The 17350-nt window shown below is 40.9% G+C and overlaps 1 protein-coding gene across 3 annotated transcripts; it reads right to left on the reverse strand.

The window, feature by feature from the left end:
• On the reverse strand, nt 1-6586 carry LOC135605156 (uncharacterized). 3 transcript variants are annotated; one of them, XM_065094914.1, is made up of 3 exons: nt 6503-6586; nt 6100-6287; nt 1-4705 (listed from the first exon to the last, which is right to left on the reverse strand). In XM_065094914.1, the coding sequence occupies exons 2-3, from the start codon at nt 6262-6264 to the stop codon at nt 287-289; spliced, it is 4584 nt and encodes a 1527-aa protein (XP_064950986.1). In that variant the 5' UTR covers nt 6265-6287; nt 6503-6586; the 3' UTR covers nt 1-286. The 3 variants fall into 3 exon arrangements, with proteins under 3 accessions (XP_064950986.1, XP_064950987.1, XP_064950985.1); XM_065094915.1 differs by having other exon boundaries at nt 6162-6579; XM_065094913.1 differs by having other exon boundaries at nt 6100-6579.
• Between the last annotated feature and the right edge of the window lie 10764 nt (nt 6587-17350).

Below are 17350 nucleotides of genomic sequence, written 5' to 3' on the forward strand. Positions count from 1 at the left end.
TATCTCGAAGGAGTGAATCATATCTAAAAATTTACATGGAACTGCAGCAAATGTTTGGTTCCTTTCTTTTAATGTCTTCCACAACATCCTGGAGGCAGACACTAGGATGTATGTGAACTTTTGTGTGTATAATTTAAAGAAAAAGCAAAGCAGGAAAGAAATTTCACACAAGCTTGTGCCTGCACGTTGAAGCATAATAAGCTAATATTTATCACGAACACTATAATTTTCCTATTGACTGGTAGCTCACCAGACTCTTGACACTATATCTAATATGGAACATCACTCACTTCCGCAAGTGCTTAGCAGATCTGTCGCCATCCCAACTCCCTTCAGGATCTTTCCTCTTTGAACCTACACCTGGCAATCCATACATTCTTGTCTGTTCCTCCATAAAAGCCTGCGAAGTGGCAGCCAAAAGTTGCTTTGATGCTGAAGCTAACCTCTCACCTTTTCCTTCCATTTTTTCACTTCCTGAACCTGTATTAAGATCAAGTACTTGGCTGCTCCGTATCAAACTGTTGTCAGAGACACTAGCAGTACTACCTTCCGGAAAGCTTATCAGATAAGGCCTTGGATAATGAGATGAAGTAGCACCGGAAGGTCCAAGCAGCATCGAAGGAAAAGTAGGGAAGCATGAACCACCTCCAGATGACAAATCAACATATTGTGTTGAAGTATCCGGGAAAGAGGTTGAGGCAATTGGAAAACTGGAAGCAAGGGGAAAGCTTCCATAGGAAAATGCTGCCGCAGGAGAATATGCCATGGCCGGAGATGATGAAAGGACAGGTCCCCTATAACTATCATTACCAAGGTTGCCACCACCGATTACTGACCCCAAAATCCTCTGGGACCCTAGAGTTCCAACTATTTGATTAGATTGCTCTTGTCTATCATACAAGAAATATGGTACAGCAACAGCCGGATAAGAGTTTGGATGGAACCAAGATGATGCAGAATTACTTGTTCTATGATCTGTAACTGGAGCCAAAAATGGCACATCACGGGCGCTGTTCGCTTGTTGGTTCCTTTGTACAGGTTCTATACCAACTTCATTGGGGCTTGGTCTATCATTCAGATCAAAGTTCCTTAGCATATTTGCTTCGGTTGCAGGTCGGACAGGCAAAAGCGGCATCTCTAATCTGCAGCTGGTGCTGGCCAAGAACTGCCCAGATTCCATACTGTCATCAACTAAGTTCAAATCAAGATATACTCCCATGACAGTTCGTGTAGGTGCATCATCAGTATCAGTTCCCAACACAGGGACTGCAGTCTGAACTGAGCTCTGAGAGACCATGTCTTCAGTCACTCTCTCATCAGCTATATTCAGATCAATGCCTAGTGGAGGTTGGCCCTGTTTCCCAGCACCATAAAATGATGACACATCAGAATCATTGGGTGTCATCTCCAAAGTCTTTCGTGGTTCTGCTGGCCGAAATGCACTAGTGGCTGCTGTGCCTTTCCATCCAGGCTCACCTTTAGTCTTCAATAAGCTTTCAGGTGGAACAAATGGTCCTTTTGCAGGTGCACTTACGGTTATTGAAGTAGGCGAACAATTTGACATGAAATTTGCACAGGAAGATAGGTTGGACAAGTGAATTGTGGATGAAGATGCAGCAGCAGCTGAGACAGCTGGTTGGCAATCGTTCTCATCATCTGCAGGAAGGCCTTCATTCAAATCAAATTCAAGCTTACTGGCAACATCAGGCTCAGCAGAAGCAATCAATGAGCAGGGTTCTGCAAATGATGCAAGTGCCTTCCTTCCATCTGAATCAAATGCAGATATCTTAGAGCTGATAGACTTTGCAGAATTCTCGGTGTCTTCAGTTCCAAGAGTAGATGGTGGTTCTTGACTTGCTGATCCTAATGGACAGTTCTCATGAGCCTCTTTTAGACTGACAAGGGAGACAACATTTGAACCTACTGGTTCCACAATGCTAGAAACAGGAATACTGTTCGGCTTGTTTGCTTCATGCCCCGACTCTAAGTGATTGATTCCTGAGTTACCAGACTTCCTATTCCTAGACTCATCAGCAGCTTTAGGAGATGGAACATTATCAGTAGCCAACAAGACAACAACATTAACACTTCCATCTACAGCATCCGATACTAGAGCTTGCTGCTGATCAATTGAGTTAGTACCACCAAACACTTCTTTCACTACAACACTTGATGTTTTCTTCTCAACATGCAGCGTCTCTAAATTTCTACCTGAAGCAGCAATGTCCAGGTCACATCTATAACTTATTTTGACATCAGAGGTGCATATACTGCCATCTCCGATCTTTTCACATTCACATTCAAGGAATTTGTTCTCATCCATAGATGAGCTTGTAGAGTTGGGTTTGCCATCTGTATAAATATCTGATACATGCCCACCAGTCATTCGCTTGTCCTTGAGCGGAAAGGCACCATCGGCATCACACTCCACTTCTGCTGGTTTAGATGATGAAATAAATTTATGAATTCTTTCTTCCCCAATATTTACCTCTACTTTCATGCAAGAGTCTACAATTTTATGAGAACTCATGCACGAGACAGTAGATTGTGTCGTTGGATCGTTGGTTAATTTATCATCCTGCAACTGGATAGCATTACTGCTGTTACTTGTAAAGTTGGTAATTTCCTGTTGCAATGGTTCCATAGCTAATACAGATCCAACGCTCTTCCCTTGCTTCTCAGAGTTGGGATCAGCAGCTTCATCATATTGGATATTCCTCTTAACCATATTATCATCACATGATAGCCCCAACTTGGACTCACCATTACCATTAGATGGGTCCTCCGCTACAGGTGATGTTCCGAGTGAATCAGTGGAAGAAATCAAGTCAGACTTGGATATTTCCCCTGCTGCCACAGTAGCTGGTAAATTCATTCCCATGTCATCCCTGACAGCCAAAGGAGTGCTAGCTTCAGAGTGTTTGGCACAGCTTTCTATCAAGGCATTAATAGAACTACAAGAATTTCTTCTCCTTGGTCTGGTCAAGGAAACTACATTTTCATTTCCAGATGATAAACAAGCAGTTATAATCATATCTGCAACCTTCCCACTTCCATCAACAAACTTTCCATGCTCTTCATCAAGAATATCTGTTGGTGATATCACACCTTCAGCTCCTGCATCTTCTTTAACATCGTTGTACTGCAATGGCTCTGTATTGGCATCTGTGGCAACGTGAGACTGAGAAACATCATTCTTCTGTCTTTTATGATTGTTATGGTGCTGTTTGTCAGGAATACCAGGAGATGAAGATCTGCTGCTCATAACCAAAGGGTCCTCAAAAGAGTCACCACTGGCACTATGTCGATGGCTCCGACCATGATTAGGAAGCCGAACGATTAGACTGTTTGTATTTCCATGATCATCAACAGGCACATCGGTTGGCCTTTCAGATGTCTGTCCACATTGTGATGCTTTTTCCAAAGTCATAACCCTGTTGACAGAATCAGACCTACCCGAATGATTTTCCCTCTGACAAGCAGCTATACTTGTTCCTAAAAGTCCATTGCTTGATCTTCGGTGGTGATATGAATCACCAGCTAGCTTGCTAGTAGTTGTCGAACCAGCTGTTGAGCTCCTTGCCTCTTCCTTCCATGAAGAAGCCATTGTTTTTGCTTGATCACTATTGTTCTGAGACTGACTGGAATCACTGCTCTTGTCCTCAACTGTTTTGCAATGTGGGTCCTTCAAGCTAACCACGATAGATGCTGGAAAAGTTTCCTTTTTAGTAGAATCTGGGGCTCCATACTTATTAGACAGAGCTCTACATGCTGATGGCTGAGTGCTGTGCATTTTGGCAGCCACATTAGTTGATCCAGATCTTTTATTTCCTGAATGACTGACATCATAAGAACATGGTTTGACTGAACATGAAACAGATCGGCCAGATCCAACAGATTTTGCATCATTAGTTTTTGATATTTCTGCATTGACCCGTTTCTTCCAAGTATCAACAAGGCTCCTAGCTTTCTTCTGGATCTCCAAGTTTTTATGAGTGCGCAAATTATTCACTGACTTGCCAATGTTGCAAGTCTGCAGAGCACTTAGGTTTACAGGCAGCTTATCAAGTGCCCGAAGCAAAGATAAGAGAAAATCCTCAACTACTTTGTCACTGTCTACGTGCCTTCTACCATCACTGGGCTTTCCTTTATGCACCTCCTGGAGCCAGTCATCCAAGACAGTCACTCCCATAAGTTGCACAAACTTATCAAGGCAATTATATTTATCAGTAGCTGCAATGACATCTGCAAGCATTATTCGACCAGCCAAATCTATTTTTTTCTTAGTTCTACCACGCTGCATAAGATTCACCAACTTCTCAACCCCTTCATAGCTTATAAGACCATCTTTTTCTGTAATTTTTGCAATTTCAGACTTCATGTTGTCAAACTCAAAGTTAACGTAATCACCATCATCAAGTTTAGCAGGATGCTGTTGATTGATCAATTCCGTTCCCTGATCTCGCTTGACAGCCCCTGTGACTTGATCTCCCTTGACCAGTTCTTCACCCTGATCACCCAACCTCTTCTTTTCCTTAGCCTGAGATGGGAAGGAGGTGTCACTATTTTGTACTCTATCTGAACCAGGTTTTAACTGTAGTGTGATTGCAGAAGTACTCTGAGATTTTTGCAATCCTGACTGCACTGCCGCATGCATTTCTAGCCGTGTTTTGTTTAAAAGCTTATCTACTTCTTCCTGATGTTTCTGAGAAAGAACAACAATGAAAGGTTAAAGGGTTCAAACACAAATAACAGAATAGAAATGCTGTACCTTGCCACTATCGTAGACATTTATAGAGAAAGAACTTACATTGATATAATCCTTAACAAGAACTTACATTGATATACTCCTGATCAGTTAACCACCACAAGTGTTTGTTAGCAATGTCATATACTCTTCTACACACAAATGATGAAATCCATGATGGAAGTTCAATACCCTTCTCTAAAAATGCAACTTTACATGGATGAAGTAAAGAAGCAGCAGGTATGACATCTTTGTGAAAAGAGTAGAGAACTTCATTTGGGGAATTATCAAACAAAATGTCTTTTGCAAGCTTAATGTCAGCAGGTCGGTAAAGCCAGTTAACACACAGCTTAAAATACCTTTGTATCATAATGTTGAAATTCATCAGACATTAAAAAAAAGGGATAATTTATTGGAATTTGAGAACAAATGTAAAGCCAGCTTGGTATGATGTGAATCATAACATCATTCGATCTCTGCAAACTTTCAAAGAGAATGTGCTTGCTGGAAACTCAAAAGTCCAGTTGAAAGATTCAATGCTCCAGAGATGCAATGCAACTACAATGGACATGTCCAAAAGAGAACAATTTAACCAGTGGATTGGACATATCTATGTTAAAACCTAAAAGATGAAACAAAATCAACATAAAATCCACAAGTGGCGTACAAAACAAGAAAGGAGATGTTCCATGGATAATTCAAGCATGACAAAAATCGCTTTCATATCCAGAGCCAAAAACACAAAACTAGTTCCCTCCTCATAATAACATTAAATCCTTTTTTTCTACAGAGATAGTTTGTTATTGCTTAGACTTCGTTGCTTGTTTACTCATTTAAGAGCTTTCTAATTGGAATTGGATTTACCACCCATAAATGATCTCAAATATGAAGGAATCAAGAGACCCAGCACAACACGCTGTCAGAGCTTACATCTTTGAGAAATTCGGCATTGACTAAAAACGAACCCACCTAAGTTCAATAGAGAACTGCATAAAACCATACAAATCCCCAGCACTTCTTCAAGGGAAGACCACTAACTCCGTATTCCGAGTATGCAAAGTTCCACTCAGCGTCACTCACCACAAAATACATGGCTCAATAATTTAAGGATGAAGCACCAGAACCAATTCCAGAACGAGGACCATATTTCCAACGAGAAAACAAATAACAAACATCAATTCAAAAAATTTCCAAAATATTCAACAAACACATGACAAACAACAATTCAATATGTTTCACAAAATATTCAACTAACACATAGAAATCATCAACTCTTCTTTTTTTTTTCTCCCTAAATCATCACGTACAAAGTAAAAACCAAACCGATATACAGAACCCGAGAAAGGAGGCACCTTTGAGAAGGAATCCAAGGGGTTCAGGGAAGGAAAAGCTAGGGGATCTGCTGCTATACTACCGCATGTGCCGCTGCCGTTTCTTCTCCTCACCTTCCCGCCCATACATAACCTTGCATCTTTCCCGATTTCGTTGTCTCCGACCCCTCCACCGGCAGGAACCATCAATTCCAAATCGCTTCTGATACCTGAATCACCGAATCAAAGCATGAAAAGGCCGCCAAACCCTAGTTCCACGGGTGGGAGGCCCCCGATAGACGAGACAGAGGAACCCTAGTCACAGCCCGGCGGCCACGTCATGTATGGAAGGATAGATCGGCAGACGGAGGAAAACGATACGATCAAGAGGAGCAAGAAAGGGATTGAATGGAATAGGGAGAGAGAGGCAGAGGATGGATTGTACCAGCGAAGGCCACCCGAGGAGACGAAGGCAGAGAGAGGAGGAAGGGGGGGGGGGGAAATGGAGAAACGTGATTGGTTCGATTCGAGAGAGAGAGAGAGAGAGAGAGACAGCAAAATGGAAGCGGAGAGTGCAATATAGTTTTCCTTTTTTCATTGGTCCCGACCGGTGAAGTCCGTTGAGACCAATGAAAAATGCGTTATTGCCCGGCCTGTTCCGTGAACCAGATCAAACACAGTTTCTGTTCGGTTTGGTTCATGGTATGTATCTATCTCGTGGACCGATCGGGAAGGGCACGGGAAAGGGTGCGAACGAGAAACGATGGCGCCGCTCCAATGTCTCGGCCGAACACCATCAAGCAATAAGACCGTTCCGAATTGGTCGGTCAGCTATTGTGGGCCCCCTGAGAATACAACAACAAGCCGATGTTTTCCTGAATCGGAGGAGGTAGGTACAGGCGTTTCACCCACCGACGAAGCCCGGTTTGGATCGACCGGGGAAGGGAGGGAGTGAACCGGGGGGGGGGGGGGGGCGGCTCCAGTGGGCCTTGGGCCGAACTATCAACAGGGAAGAGGCGATTCCCATTGGTGGATACCGGTGGGCCCCGACAGTAACAACCAACGGTTTTCACCCAATAGACAGATGGTAGAGATGCATTCCAGTTGGTTTAGGTATCATTATATGACGGCCTTTCAATTAAAAGGTTTTGTATCGTCAAGATGCAGATTGTGTTGCCAATCTGTCAGGTTGGTTCACAACCACTATGTTTAATTCCTTCTTTTATCTTTTCTCATTAATATTTTGTGACACTTGATATGTTGAGTTGCCACAAGAAATCTATTTCATCATAATTCTAGCTAAAAGAATTAACAAAAATATTATGATCATAAGCAAAAAAAAAAAAAAATCTATCAAGACAATAATAAAATATTGTTTACTATTATTTACACTAACTAACTAGTCTTAGTTATAAGATTTATCCAATTACACGAGGAAATCTTGCTGATGAGTTAGAAAAATCTTATCTGCTATCAAATTCAAGTATTTTTTATCGTTACATTTTAATTTATATCTTTCGAGTGAAAAAAAATATTAAAAATTGATAAATAGGAGAGAGAGAGAGAGACTAACCAGAAAACTTACAGATAGATAAATTGAAGTAGAAAATGATTATAACATCCCCCATTCCAAATGCTATTTTTATTCACAACGGGTTTTTGTTTAGGATGAAAACACTTTTACGAGTGTTTACCGATTAGACTATTTAGATTCTTTTTCCTTTTTTTTTTTTCTTTTGGGTGAAGGTAGTTTTGACTGTCGCTTAGTTTAGAAATGTTGAGACACCTGCAACTGCTCAGTCCTCCTCAACACCAAAGATATTGTTCCCAGCTAACTTCATTCCCATGGGTTGTGATTCTTTGGTCCCGTTGGATTTGCACTCAAACTATAAACACTGTCGTCTAAATCCACACTAAGTCCTCCTTTATAATTAGATAAGATATATAATCGAATTAATTAGATTCTAATAACATATATTAATCAATAAAAAAAATTCATATTATAATAGATCATTCTTTAGGGATGTTCGAGAAACTCCTTTATAATTAAATAAGATATATAATAAAATTAATTAGATTCTAATAAGATATATTAACCAATAAAAAAGAAGTTCATATTACAGTAGGTCATTCCTTAGGGGACCCCCGAGGAACTCTTCTAATAAATTATCATAGACCCTCTATTCTTATCTATAAATAGATAGGACCTCTAAGAACTAAACGATGCATCTCATAAAGGATGCGGTTGAGAGATTACAGTTTCTCTCTTAATTTCTCTAAACCATCAATCTAAGTAATCTAATTAAATGATAGGAAGAGAGAAGAACGAGAGTCTAGTTCTTCTTTCAGTAATTTTTGGATCTAAAAATAGTGTCTTTGCAGAACACATAGGGATCCTTTTCAGATGACATCAAAAGTTATGTATCGTAAAACCGATCTAATATTATTTGATTTCAATCCTAACATAAATTTTTTTTGTATTATATATAGCATATGATAGTTTTTATGCTTACAACCTATAGAACAAGTAGTGCAAAAACAAATTTCTACGGGAAAGAGAATCACAATTATACAAAAATATCAACTTAAATATTTGTTATAATAGTCTTAGCTACAGGGACATTAGAAGTCAACCATTAAAATTAACAAGTTTGTCGACAAACACAAATTACCTAGATCCATTAAAAAAAAAGGATGAAACATCAAGATCTAAAATAAATAATTTTAAGACTCAATTAACATGAAACTCAACAATTTGCTGCTTTGTAGTTTTCCTAGAAAGATGCCTAGAAACATATGCTTGTATTTTTCATTGGATCCACATATGCTACTTGCATCAGCATTGAACTATAAACTTTGTATTACTTTATGGGCAGCACAAATGTGAATCAAGTATTATATTGTAGACAATAATACTTTGTACTAATACTTCAAATCTATTCATTAGGTCAATCAGGAAGGTTGAGAATAACACCAAAGAGAGCATCATCAAGATGCTTACTTTTTTCATAGGCAATCGCACAATTGGCATTAGAAATAGCAGGAGAATCCTCAAGTGAATTTTCTCGCAAAAGATGGATGACTGTCGGTGAAAACAAGACAACTACCATCTCAGGTTCCTAGACATTCCAAGTTCTTGCAGTAAAGTTGTTTCCCGAAGACTTGTAACTTGAAAGAATATCATATGTTGTTTCATAAGGTATTAAGCCTCTATCAAGTATTTGACAATGCAATTGAAAGGACTTTTCCAAATTGCCTTATGTAAGGTAGCCATTAATAAATGTGGACACTAGGGCACGTATCTATCCTATCATTCACCATTTTTCACCATCATTTCTGAGATCATGTATCAGTGCAGTGAAGGTGATATCATCTCGAAAATTTCAGTGTTTTTGCATCTTGGATTAGAGTTATGATGAACACAAGGCTGTTTTGCCAGCAAAACATTAGTGATCCATTCATTGGGTTAGTACAGTAAGAATTCTTTTGTGGAGCTGAAAAGCGGCTTCCACGTTATTCAGGAATTTATAGCTAAAAATAAAGTTTTTAAATATGAATGAATTAGGTTTAGCCCAACTTCATAAAGATCATTAGAAAGATGAAGGGTTGTGTTAAGTCACTTTATCGATTTTAGTATAGAGCTAGGTTGTCACCCGAAAACGATACGAGATATCTTCACTATCTAGGTGTCCTGCAAACGGTGGGCTAGAGGTTATTCAGAAGCTGCCCATCACATTGGCGCTTGAATATAGTGCCCAGTAAGCAAGAGTTCTCTTATTATTTCAGATTAATGGGAGTAAAGAAGTTAGTCTAAGGAGAGGGTTAAGTTAATAACTTAAAATATAATAATATTCTTAAAGAATAGATTAGAATTGGTAGATACTATGATCAAAATAAAAATAAATATTATTTACTTACAAGAGGCTAAGCGGGTAGAAAAAAAATCTAGAAAAATTAATAGTTCTGGATTTAAAATTTGGTATTCTGAAAAAATTAAATATAGAAATGACGTGGGAATTGTCCGATCTTAACAATATTGTAGATGTACAAAGATTTAGAGATATAATTATAATTTAAAATTTATAAAAGATAAGATATTTTGAATATTATTAGTTGTTATACCCCTCAAGTTGAAATAGATGATTAAACCAAAAGAGAATTTTTGGAAAGTTTAGATGATATGATTCAATAAATGCTCATAATAAAAAAACTTATAATTGAAGGAGACTTGAATGGTCATATAGGAAAAATATATGATGAATATCAAGGGGTGTATGGGGGCTTTGGTTATAGGAAGGAAAATGAAGATAATGTTGAATCTCGGATTTTGATGATGAAGTCAATTATCATTTGTTATCTAATCTATGTGTTGAGATAAGTGTGCAGGATTAACTACGATGAAAGTGAGACATGCAGTAGGAGTTGTGCCGGAGTTAAGACAATGATCACGTTGGGAGTTCGAGAGTTCGACGGAAGTTCGGACAGTCGTCGGAGGTTCTGCGGGAACAAATCCGAGAAGTCCATAATCTTGCCAAAGAAGCTCGTCGGAACTCGCTAAGTAAATCGTCGCAAGTCCAAGAGTTTGCCGGAAGTCCGCAGGAGCATCACCGAGGGTTCATCGGATGATCGACGGAAGTTCGCCGGAAGCTCGTCGGAAGAAGCGATTGACGCACCGGAGCAAGTTGCAGTAAATGTCTTAGGAAAAATTGTAGTTAGCACATTGATTAAGTTGGAAATGGGAGGTGATCCCATTAACTTAATCTTGGGGCAATTGGGCCCCTGAAAAACTCAAATTGGGCCGAATGGATCAACCCATTCGGACCCTGATTTCTGCCAGGTGGTTGAACCGCCCAAGGCAGGAGGTTGCACCGCCTGGGCTCAGTCTCCGAGCGAGACTAGGAGGTGCAACCGCTCCAGCCAGGCGGTGGCACCGCCTGGGGCTCAGTCTCCGAGCGAGACTGGGTGGTGCAACCTCCCCTGACAGGAGGTGGCACCGCTTGAGCTCGGTCTTCGAGCTCTGCCAGGCGGTGCAACCGCCTGAGCTCGGTCTTCGAGCTCTGCCAGGCGGTGCAACCGCCTGAGCTCGGTCTTCGAGCTCTGTCAGGAGGTGCAACTGCCCCTGACAGGAGGTAGCACCGCCCAGAGGCTCAGTCTTCGAGCTCTACCAGGCGGTGCAACCGCTCCAGTCAGGAGGTGCAACCGCCTGATCTTGGAATTCCGGGAATTGACAATTTTGAGCTCCAAATTTGAACTGGGTTGGGGCCTATAAATACCCCACCCATTCAGCACTGAAACAACACTGAACTTACACCGAAATCTTGATACTTTTCTGTGATTCTTAGAGCTCAAAATTGTTGTAAAGGCCAAAAGTTCTTCTCCTTCTGTTCTTCCAAGTTCTGAGTTGTAAAGAGAGGAGAGAAAATTATGTAAGGGTTGTCTCCTAAGCCCGTCAAAAGGAGTGAAACTGTAAATGGGTGGTTGGCCTTCGCCTATTGAAGGAAGGCCTCTATTTGACGTCGGTGACCTCGTTGGTGGAGGAAGCCAAAAGTGGAGTAGGTCAAGATTGACCGAACCACTCTAAATCTCGGTTTGCATTTACTTTGAGCATCTTATCTTTACTGCAAACCTCCTCAATAGCTTACTGCCTTCTGTGTTTTTACGAACGTGTTTCAAAGTTCAGTGCTTTCCGAATCGAGGTTTAAGACGCAAATCAGTTTTATCGTACGAACTTCGTATTTCAGTTTGCGCTTACGTTCTGATTTCCATTATAACTGCAAACTAACTTTATATCTTTGCTTTAACTGCATCTCACCTTATCTCAAGTTAAAGTGGTTTACGAATAAGCTTTTATACCGAAATCGCTTTTATCGTACGAACGTCCTATTTCAATTTGCGCTTATATTCTGATTTCCATCATAACTGCAAACTGCGTTCATATCTTTGCTGCATCTCTCCTAGTCAAAAGTTGAAGTGATTTACGAATCGACTTTCTTACCAAAATCACTTCTATTGAACGAAAGCAGTTTTCGATTTTAATCGCAGAAGGTTTTCCGCTGCACTAATTCACCCCCCCCCCCCTCTTAGTGCTCTTGATCCTAATAATTGGTATTAGAGCAGGGTTAACTCTCTAACGGATTAAAACCCAAGAGAGATGGCATGCGTCGGAAACCAAGAGGGCCATTCTATTACACGTCTACCCATGTTCAGTGGGACGGACTACACCTATTGGAAGACCCGAATGAGGATCTTTCTTATTTCTATGGATTTTGAACTTTGGAATCTTGTCGAAAATGGATTTTTGAAGTCTTCTCTTCCGATGATCGATTAGAATGAATTGGAGAAGGCTTTTGTTCTTAATGCAAAGGCTATGAATGCCTTATTTTGTGCACTTGATAAAAACGAGTTTAACCGTGTTTCAACTTGTGAAACCGCATTTGATATTTGGCACACACTCGAAGTGACTCACGAAGGTACAAGTAGAGTGAAAGAGTCAAAAATCAATCTTCTGTTACATTCTTTTGAACTTTTCCAGATGAAACCGAGTGAAACCATTGGCGACATGTTTACCCGTTTCACGGATGTCGTCAACGGTCTAAAAGGACTCGGAAAAAGTTTTTCAGATTTTGAGCTCGTAAATAAGATTCTAAGATCCCTTCCTAAGAGTTGGGATCCTAAAGTCACTGCTATTTAAGAGGCGAAAGATCTAAGCAACTTCTCTCTTGAAGAACTAATCGGGTCATTAATGACTTACGAAATGACTTGTAAAGCTCATGAAGAGCAAGAAGACATCCTTCCAAAGAACAGGAAGGATATGACACTTAAAACTTCAGAACGCCACTTGAGAGAAAACTCAAGTGATGAGGACTATGATGATGACTTGGCACTTCTAACAAGAAAATTTAAAAAAATTCATTAAAAGAAACAAGTTTAATCAAATGATAAATCTGTATCTATTAAATTTGTTACCTCCTCTCCGATGGCCATTAAGGCGTAGTGAGCAACTTGCTCGGTGTTGGACTCCTCTTCTTCGGACGCGCTCGAGTCATCCCATGTTGCTTTGAGTGCCTTCTTCTTTGATGTTCTCTTTTTGGCTTGGGGACAATCACTCTTATAGTGTCCCGGCTTTTTGCATTCATAGTAAATAACTTGGTCCTTCTTGGGTTCAAGTTTATTTTTTGCGTCATTCTTAAACTTGTTTCTTTTAATGAGTTTTTAAAATTTTCTTGTTAGAAGTGCCAAGTCATCATCACAGTCCTCATCACTTGAGTTTTCTCTCAAGTGGCGTTCTGAAGTTTTAAGTGCCATATCCTTCCTGTTCTTTGGAAGGATGTCTTCTTGCTCTTCATGAGCTTTGCAAGTCATCTCGTAGGTCATTAATGACCCGATTAGTTCTTCAAGAGGGAAGTTGCTTAGATCTTTTGCCTCTTGAATAGCAGTGACTTTAGGATCCCAACTCTTAGGAAGGGATCTTACAATCTTATTTACGAGCTCAAAATCCAAAAAACTTTTTCCGAGTCCTTTTAGACCGTTGACGACATCCGTGAAACGGGTAAACATGTCGCCAATGGTTTCACTCGGTTTCATCCGGAAAAGTTCGAAAGAATGTAACAGAAGATTGATTTTTGACTCTTTCACTCTACTTGTGCCTTCGTGAGTCACTTCGAGTGTGTGCCAAATATCAAATGCGGTTTCACAAGTCAAAACACGGTTAAACTCGTTTTTATCAAGTGCACAAAATAAGGCATTCATAGCCTTTGCATTAAGAGCGAAAGTCTTCTTCTCCAATTCATTCCAATCGATCACCGGAAGAGAAGGCTTCGAAAATCCGTTTTCGACAAGATTCCAAAGTTCAAAATCCATATAAATAAGAAAGATCCTCATTCGGGTCTTCCAATAGGTGTAGTCCGTCCCACTGAACATGGGTGGACGTGTAATAGAATAGCCCTCTTGGTTTCCGGCGTATGCCATCTCTCTTAGGTTTTAATCTGTTAGAGAGTTAACCCCGCTCTGAGCCTCTGGGCGGTGCTACCTCCTGTCAGGGGCGGTTGCACCTCCTGCCAGAGCTCGAAGACCGAGCTCAGGCGGTTGCACCTCCTGACTAAGGCGGTTGCATCGCTTGGCAGAGCTCGAAGACCGAGCTCAGGCGGTGCCACCTCCTGTCAGGGGAGGTTGCACCGCCCAGTCTCGCTCGGAGACTGAGCCCCAAGCGGTGCCACCACCTGGCTGGAGCGGTTGCACCTCCCAGTCTCGCTCGGAGACTGAGCCCAAGCGGTGCAACCTCCTGCCTTGGGCGGTTCAACCGCCTGGCAGAAATCAGGGTCCGAATGGGTTAATCCATTCGGCCACATTTAGGTTTTTCAGGGGCCCAATTGCTCCAAGATTAAGTTAATGGGATCACCTCCCATTTCCAACTTAATCAATGTGCTAACTATGATTTTTCCTAAGACATTTACTGCAACTTGCTCCGGTGCGTCAATTGCTTCTTCCGGCGAGCTTCCGGCGAACTTCCGTCGATCATCCGATGAACCCTCGGTGATGCTCCTGCGGACTTCCGGCAAACTCCTGGACTTGCGACGATTCACTTGGTGAGTTCCAACGAGCTTCTTTGGCAAGTTTATGAACTTCTCGGATTTGTTCCCGCAGAACCTCCGACGACTGTCCGAACTTCCGTCGAACTCTCGAACTCCCAACATGATCATTGTCTTGACTCCGGCACAACTCCTGCTGTATGTCTCACTTTCATCATAGTTAATCCTGCACACTTATCTCAACATATAGATTAGATAACAAATGACAATTGACTTCATCATCAAAATCCGAGATTCAACAAATTGGGCCAATGTTGGGGTTATTTTGGGCCAAGAGAAAGGGTCATTCAGTGACCCAAAAGTTGGGTCAGGCGGTGGCACCATCGGTCCAGGTAGTGGCACTACTAGAGGCCCAGTCTCTGAGACACAGTCTTTGAGAATGTGTCAGGTGGTGGTACCACCAGACTAGGCGATAGTACCACTAGTCTGGGCGATGGTACTACCTAGTATTAGTACTGCAAGCGGTAGTACCGCCTAGTATAGACGGTGGTACCTCCAAGACCTAGGAAACTTGAGATGAGACCTTTTTTGGCTCTAATTTTAAATCCATTTGAGGTTTATAAATACCCCAGCTATTCCTACATGAAGAGGCATGAATTAGAGCAAAAAGGGTTGTTATTCTAGGTTGTAAAATTGCTAAATATCCTCCTTTTCTAATTTTGAGATCATTCAAGAGAGGTGTGAGGCTTGTAAGGGTTGTCTCCTAAACCTATGAAAAGGAGAAAGAGTGTAAAAGGGTAGTTGATCTTCGTCCATTAACGGAAAATTGGTAGTGGAAGCTAGTGGCCTTGAGTGAAGAGGAATCAAAAGTGGATGTAGGTCACGACGACTGAACTACTATAAAACTTGATTTGTATTTCTTTCATCATTTTAATTTATATTACAAATTGATTTATTTGCATATTACTTTCACTACCTTACGAACATGCTTCTAAGTCAAGTATCTTTCTGATATGATTTCATCGAATTGGAAGTTTTCTTAATCATTGAGGTTTTTATGAAAGTACTAATTCACCCCTCCTCTTAGTGTCGACTTGGTCCTAACAGTTGGTATTAGAGCCACATTTTTCTCATTTGGTTTAACATCCAAGAGAAATGACTATTTTTGGCTTTCAAGGGGGTCTTTCTATCACTCATTTATTAAATCTCGGATTATGATGATGAAACCAATTGATATTGTTTATGATTTGATTTGCATTTTAAGTGATGCAGGAAGCTTCGATCAGGGAGAGACAATTAAAGCAGGAAGAATCATGTTGGGCCGCAGTGGAACATGTTAGAAGATTGGATGTCGAGCTGGAGGACCGGTTGACATATCGGCAGAAGGCTTCGAGCCATGGGTTCGGGCATCGAGCTAAGAAGAGCAAAAATTATATCAAGGAAATCAAAGTTATGGAGGTCAACAGGCTGATTGAGCAATAGGCCGCAAGAGAGGGCGATGCACTGAAGAATCGGACGTAGCTCGATGAACCAATGACATGCCGGACAACATGATTCAAGCTTTGTAATAATTGTCTAAATCAAAGTAGGTTTTATTTATGCAGGATTAACTATGATAGTGATCAAGGTATAAAGCAAAATAAAGTCCTGGAGTCAAGCACGAGATTTCATTGGGAGTTTGAGAGTTCGTCGAAAGTTCGGACATTCGTCGGAAGTGCTACCGGAATTGTCCGAGAAGTCTAGGAACTTGTCGAACAAGCTTGTCGGAACACGCCAAGAAGTTTGTCATGAAGTCTAGGAGATTGCGGGGAGTCCGTTGGAACATTGTCGAGAGATCGTCAGAAGTTCGCCGGAAGATCGCTAGAAGCTCGTCGAAAGAAACCAAGACTAACTAGACCAGATTTGCTTATTATATGCTTAGAATTCGTAGTTAGCATATAATTGGGATTGGAATTGAGCCAATCCAATTAGGGGCCAGTTGGGCCCATGTATGGATTATGTTGGGCCAAGCGAAAGACTCAAATAGTGACGAAACAGGTGGATCTATCATGGCACAGTCTCCGAGTTAGACGATGGTACCACTAGACTGGGTGGTGGTACCACCTAGTGTCAGTGTCAAGCGGTGGTACCACCAGTTTGGGCAGTGGTACCACCTAAACATAGTCTTTCAAGCGGTGGTACTACCTAGTGTCAATACTACAGGTGGTGGTACCGCTAGGACTCGGGAAACCCGGGATGAGAACTTTTTAGGCTCTAAGTTTGAATCTACTTGAGGCCTATAAATATCCCTCTCATCCCTAGTTAATATACATACAATTGAGAGCAAAAAAAGAAGAAAAATTCTGTTGTGATTTTGTATGAACTCCTCAAATTCTAAAGTGTTAGTCTTACTTAAGAGATGAGCGAAGGGGGGCTGTAAAGGTTCTCTCTTGAACTTGTTAAAAGGATAATTGAGTTGTAAGGGTAGTTGATCTTCGTCCATTGAAGGAAGATCATTAGTGGATATAGGTCACAACGACCGAACCACTATAAAACTCGGTTTGCATTTTTGTTTTGCAGTTTATCTTCCTTGCAAATTACCTTACTTGCTTTACCTTCTCATTACACTCTTCTGCATGCTTTCAAGTTAATATCTTTGTCGGAATCGGGTTTAATCAAAACAAAGTTTTTTTGAACCAATAATTTTTATCCACTGCACTAATTCACCCTCTCTTACTGTCGACTCGTTCCTAACAGTTGGTATCAGAGCCATGTTATTTCTCATT

The sequence above is a fragment of the Musa acuminata genome, chromosome BXJ2-2, assembly GCF_036884655.1.
Source record: "Musa acuminata AAA Group cultivar baxijiao chromosome BXJ2-2, Cavendish_Baxijiao_AAA, whole genome shotgun sequence".
Classification (NCBI taxonomy): Eukaryota; Viridiplantae; Streptophyta; class Magnoliopsida; order Zingiberales; family Musaceae; genus Musa; species Musa acuminata.

Excerpts from the sequence above, each read along its gene's own strand:
- LOC135605156 (XM_065094914.1), bottom strand. The coding sequence starts at position 6,264 with ATGGTTCCTGCCGGTGGAGGGGTCGGAGACAACGAAATCGGGAAAGAT. Across the intron at positions 4,706-6,099 it reads CCTTGGATTCCTTCTCAAAG|AAACATCAGGAAGAAGTAGA; the intron begins GTGCCTCCTTTC and ends GTTCTTTCTCAG.